This window comes from Setaria italica, chromosome II, assembly GCF_000263155.2.
Source record: "Setaria italica strain Yugu1 chromosome II, Setaria_italica_v2.0, whole genome shotgun sequence".
NCBI lineage: Eukaryota > Viridiplantae > Streptophyta > Magnoliopsida > Poales > Poaceae > Setaria > Setaria italica.
In genome coordinates this window covers 33,465,790-33,471,840 of record NC_028451.1, presented here as the reverse complement: position 1 = coordinate 33,471,840, position 6,051 = coordinate 33,465,790, and the positions used below count along the sequence as shown (strand labels likewise).

Genomic DNA, 6,051 nt, shown 5'->3' with positions numbered 1-6,051 from the left:
CCCCCCCACCCCCCCCCCCCCCCCCCCCCCCCCCCCCAACTCTACGCCGAGCCCGGGCATGAGCCGAGGCCCGACGCGTGGGTTCTCAACCTCTCTCGTCTCTCGACGACGGCGATGTCGTAGTCATCGAGCACCGAGAGCGTAGAGGCTTACGCGTCGACGGCCCTTCTCGAGAGCGGGGCGGGAGGACGAAGAAAGCGAAACGAGCGCTGCGTTTCCTGATAGTGGTTTGACGTAGCTTTCAGCAGCGCGCGGCATGGGGAATCGGAAAAAGATCAGGATGCGCAAAGATTTCTTTTGTCGACTCGATGTGAGGCTAGGAGGATCTCGTGCGACGAGTATCTGGTTCTGAACTGAAATGCTCGAAATAGAATACTGAAATGATTGCGCTGCAGGAAAGGGCTGAACAAGATTAGGAAGTTTGTTCAGGCACGATCTCTTTGAGGATTTTGTACAGCTTCTTTGCCGTGGATGGCAAGCCGTTCCTGACAGAGAACCATGTAGATACATCCGCAAAGAACAAAAGGGGAAAAAACATTGGGAGTAGAACAAACGAGGAGGATGTAACCTCGTTGTCTCGTACGAATGACTTGCCGGTAACGGCAGGCACAATTTTATACAAGCATCAAATGCTGAAAGGTTATCCACAAGCATTAACAAAGATACGAGTCCGTTCTGCTTGTGCATGGGATGCTGTCCTTGCTTAGCAGTACAGATACGGTCACAGCAAAGCTATACTATAAGTCTATAGCTGCCTGAGGAGATCCAGAGCCGGCTGACACCATCCATTCTATTGGATACAGCAATTGGCCTCAACTAACAGGGATTTGCCGTCAAGGAACTATCACAATCAAGAAGACCAAGCATTCATGTAGCTGTTGTTTAGGTGAATGACTGACAGATGCGACCATTAAATCGGCCCATAAACAACATTAACCAAAGGAGTACCGAGTAACCACCACGGGAACATCTTTGAATTCCCAGCGGCTGGAATTGACAATGGTGGTTAGCTGATCACAACGGTCAAAACGTCATTTATCACAACGCAACCACCACCAGGATTTCACAAGTCACAATACTTCCCAGAAGAACAAATAACCTCAGTGCCCACTATTTTCAGGACAACCAGAGGCATATTCTTAATAGATTATGTGGTCATTTGATCTAACAGATCATTGCTGAACAACAAACAAACAGAGTTCAAATGTATCACAAAGTTTCATTTATGATCAACCGTACTTTAAGAGAACAAGAACCACAGCCCAGAACAACAGAAGCTGATGAAGAATCAGACGCCTGCTGTTCTACTTCTCCATCTCCACTGACCAAAATCCCCATATCGCCAAGCTCACACGAAGTGATAGAAAAATAATCGCCACACCTGCATGGGTACAGCAACTCCACAGTATCAGCAGTGCTCTCCACGATCATGTCCCTGATTTCAATTTCAGATGCAATGATCTCAATGTTCTGCCTGGATGATTGCAGCTGCTTATCGTAGTCTGCTCTAGATGCAGGATGGCGTAGGATTTCCCATGCTCTCTGCACGCTCAAAAATTCTTGTAGCTCACTGGAAGGCACAGATGATTCAAGAGTCGTATGTCCTTTGTCAGGATGTGTGTTAAGGGCAGCAGACTTGTACGCTGCACGGATTTCGCCATATGTAGCATCTTCACTCACAGATAAAACCTCGTACAAGGTTTTCTGGATGGAACCTAGAACCATAGTGGAAGCTTGACCACTGTATGCAGGGGGCAAAAAAACAGTAATTACTCTACAAATCATGAATGTAATATATGCCAAAGCACTTCTTTGTGGCAAAAATACCACGAGTCAAACATAAACCAATGCATATTATTTTGTGTCTACAAATTTTGAAATTTAAGGAAAAATCTATTTATCAGGGAAACAGGTGTTGGTTTGAACTTTGAACCAACAATTTACTCTGAAAGCACCATCGATTTATATTTGGTCCATTTCTGCTGAGATTGGTGCTACAAAGTGGCATGTAACTCCAATTTTGGTTTAGGAACAGCAAACAATCTAAATCAGCAATACATTTCAAATCTCTTAGATACATAGCGAACAGTGTGAATCACTATTAACTCCCAAATCCACTTGATATGCAGCCCAGCCACCCCAAACATGATGACACAATTACTCAAGCTTACGCATAAATCATCAATAGCACAAGTGAAAAAAACACTGAAGGATTCTTTCACAAAATTCGAATTTTAACATTGCTATCTTAAAACCTATCAGGAGGGCAGAATGAACCATCTGACATTCAACTATGTGGAAAAATGGTGGACCCAGCATTTCACTCAGGGCAGGCCTAACCAACAGTCTAATACAGTAATACGCAATTCAGTATATAAGTATAAGATTTGTCAAGCAATTCGGTAGATGAGTGTAAATTAGCTAGAAGCACGATAAAAAATTATATTAAAATATCTCATAATATTTTAAATTCAACAAATATGTTCAAACTTGCATAAATGATGAATCAAGCACTTTACAAAAACACAATACACTAATTTACATGTTTGTAAATGCATCATAGCTGACGTTTATGTTCCTCAAAACTTCAGATGCACACCAGAATAATTTTGTTTTATCTTCGGTTATTTGCAGTGTCAATAACATTGTACAACAAATTGAAGGATCATTTATGAACTTAAAGAAACTACAACTATGATGCAACTACTACGGTACTACCTATCAGGGCCGGTTCCAGGCTTCATATTCTCAATTGGAATTCAAAAGTAGCTTTTGTCTTAACAGAGAACTGTGAACTGGGAAAGAGGCGTGGGCTTACCAGCTAGATCTACACCGGTGCACCAATGGAGTGGAGACGCTGAGAAGGTAGGCGGCGATTTGGCCTCGGGTCCTCGCCAAGATGTGCAGGCGTAGGGCGTTGTTAACGATTCCTCTTCGGCTCTTCAGGCGGCCCCAAGAGGCGAAGGAGGCTACGCAGCGTGGCTCCCCCGTGGCCCAGACCGGTGGCGAGGAGAGGAGATGGGTCCTCTTAGGGTGCGTAGCTACTAGCGACTGGCGGCGCTGCGTAGCTGCTCGGAGAAGGGGCGGCGCGAAGCGGCTGGCGCTCGGGCGCTCCTGCCTGCTGGAGAGCCTCACTGCGGTGGCGCTGGATGGCTGGAGAACCGATTGACGGTGACCGCGTTGGGGTCGGGACTCGAGCGGCTCCGGGGCTGGCGGCGGCGTGGCGGATGGACGCGGAGGGGACCGGGGATGGCATATGGGCTGACGACCACCAGTCACCGGTCGGTCACTTAGGCCTTTGAAATCCTTTTTGCGCTAAAATCCTGGGCCTATATCATCATGCGAACATAACTGTAAATTCCAGATTCTCATCTAAAATCGTTCTTGTTGGTTGCATAATTGACTTAGTTTTATTTGAAGATGGTGAATATAGAGTTGTTGAGACACGAAGAAGAATGGGGACATTTCCTACGATAGAGGTTGGAATTTCAGCTTTTCCAAAAACTGCTTCTAGGAAAAGTTCCATTGGCTAACTCATGAAGCATTTGCTGCAGAAGCGAAGGATGCATGTTTGGCAACCTCACTTTTAGCCAAAGCTTTTGGTCACAGCAATAGGGGAAAGGGAGGTCGGAACAACAAGGAGGGGATGGGAGGTCGGAGCGGTAGTGATCGTCGAGGAAAGGGGAGGTCAGGGCGGCAACCGACATTGAGGGGAGGGGAGGTCGCGGCGGTAGAGGACATCGAGGAAGGGAGGTCGGGGTAGCATCACCACGACGGTGCAATGCAAGAAGGGGTCGGGGCAGCGGCGGCTGTCGAAGGATGTGGGATTTGGGTGGTGGTGGTGGTGGGAGAGGACGGTGGCGGTGGAGATGGGTAGGGGCGGCATTGCGGGAAGGGGCGGCGGCCATTGAGGGAAGGGGCGACGGTGGGGCACGAGGAGGATGAGGGCAACGACGGCCCTTGATGGGACGATGGCGCTAAGGTGAGAGAGGCGACAAGCGCGGGACGACGAATAAGGATGAGGGTGGTGACGGGTTGAGACTTGAGAAGAGACAGGGAAAAACAATTTGGTGGAAAAGCTCGGGAAACTACGGTAGATGAGCTTTTAGGTTGGTAGTGTAAAATGAGCTTTTCCAACTTTTGCTTTTTGGAGTAACTAATCCTGTTGGGGGGAGCTCTTGGCTTTTGGAGGTTCTTGGAGAAGCAAAAGCTGCTGGAAGCTCCAAAGCATGGTAGAATTAGGAACTTCTTTGCAGGTTGGTTGAATCCCTTCAATTTGTGCATATCTATAAGAAGATCATTTTATTTTACTGCCCTAAACAACCCACCTCGTCTGCTTATCCCTTTAACAAAAGTTCATGCTCGACTCGAGCATCCAAACTATTTAAGTTGGTCCAATATAACCCCCTCTCAAGATATTTGTTTCTTTTTCTGTTTGGCTTGTCCATGTATCAATTGAGTTTAAGTTCGAATTTGTTGGGTGACGTGTAAGTTAGAAAAGTATTAAGAAATTATAATAACTATTTTCAAACCAAATAAAAAATTCAAATGCCATGCTTTTTTTAATAGACTAGACACTTATCGCGAAAAGAGGGTGCAGGCCTGAACGTACAAGTGTCTTGCGCTAAGTCTCGACACATATTTTTTTAAGATGTGATGAGCATTTTTTTCATTAAGATCAATGTAACTTAAGGAGAGATCTAAAGTGCAGAATTACAAGAACCACCACGCTCAGTGATAAGCAACACAAACACAACAACAGAAAAGAAAACCACAACACACCACCACACTGATCTCGACACATCCTAACGTTGCTTGTTGCGGTTGCTTGACAACAGAGCGTACATGTCGACCCAAATTACCAAATCCTCGATACAAATATACTTTGGTTTAATAAAAAAGAATGTATTATTCTCCAAGCACATTCGCATCATAATGACCTAATCACCATTAATTAAAGTGGCTTTTTTCGGACGACGTTGTCACCACCAACTCAAAAATTCAAATCCATGGCGGCAGATAAAAAGAAGGCAGCAAGCTCCTAGGGAAATCCTAGGAAAGGAGGGGCGCGTTTGGCAGTCCGCCTGGAGGTTGGGCCAGGCCCAGCTGGTACAACCAGCTGTGTTTGCTAGCCTGGTCGGCCTCCTGAGCTAGGCCCGCGTGGTGCAAAAACAGCCCGCCAGCCTGCACCGCGTGGAACACAAAAGCCGGCCGTTTCACATGGTGCGGGCCCGCACGAGCACGTTTTCACGCATGCGGAGGGAAGCACCAGAGACGGACGCGGCCTGGTGCCATTATTTGGGCCGGCTAGGGTTACCACCGCTGGTATATAGCAGTGGCCTCCTCGGCACGTCGCCCTTCTCCCCCGCAGACATGCCGCCTTCACTGACTCCTCCACTCCTCTCTCTTGTTTCCCTTTCGCACTCGAATCCTCTACTCCTCTCCTCTCATCCTGGCAACTTTAGGACGGAGGCGACGGCATGGCTGGTGGTGGGGCCCCTGATCCGGAGGCGTCCGTGGTTGCCTACACCAGCGGCCGCGAGTACTTCTTCACCGGCTAGCATCGGGTCTCCGTCAGCAACGAACACTGGATTCGTGCTTTGTCTTCATCACCGAGTAAATCTGCTACCTCTTTGTTCCTGGCAAGTTGAGCAATATCTTTGTCCCCGGTGTGACCTGCCTTTTCCTCTCCACCGAGCAGATCTGGATTCGTGCTTTGTCTTCATCACCGAGTAAATCTGCTACCTCTTTGTTCCTGGCAAGTTGAGCAATATCTTTGTCCCCGGCGTGACCTGCTTTTTCCTCTCCACCGAGCAGATCTGCGTCATCTACTTGCTATTCCAGGCATCCCTCGGCTCGTCCACCGGCACGCACTACTTCCTCATCTTCCCCATGACGGTCGTCTTCGTCTTTGCGGAGGTATGGCCCAGATCCACTATCCTCTTGCAGTTAGGGTGGAGGTTCGTCTTGTTTGCGATGGGGGTAGGGTCTCCTATGATGGAGTCTTTGTATTGTTGTTCAATCTTTTATGATTTGTTGGGTGGAATCCCT

At 47.6% G+C, this 6,051-nt stretch overlaps 1 protein-coding gene across 1 annotated transcript; it reads right to left on the bottom strand.

The window, feature by feature from the left end:
• Positions 1–1,079: 1,079 nt before the first annotated feature.
• Positions 1,080–3,886, bottom strand: LOC101767660. Its single transcript, XM_004956975.3, has 3 exons — positions 3,706–3,886; positions 2,819–3,296; positions 1,080–1,741 (listed from the first exon to the last, which is right to left on the bottom strand). The coding sequence occupies exons 1-3, from the start codon at positions 3,884–3,886 to the stop codon at positions 1,210–1,212; spliced, it is 1,191 nt and encodes a 396-aa protein (XP_004957032.2). The 3' UTR covers positions 1,080–1,209.
• Between the last annotated feature and the right edge of the window lie 2,165 nt (positions 3,887–6,051).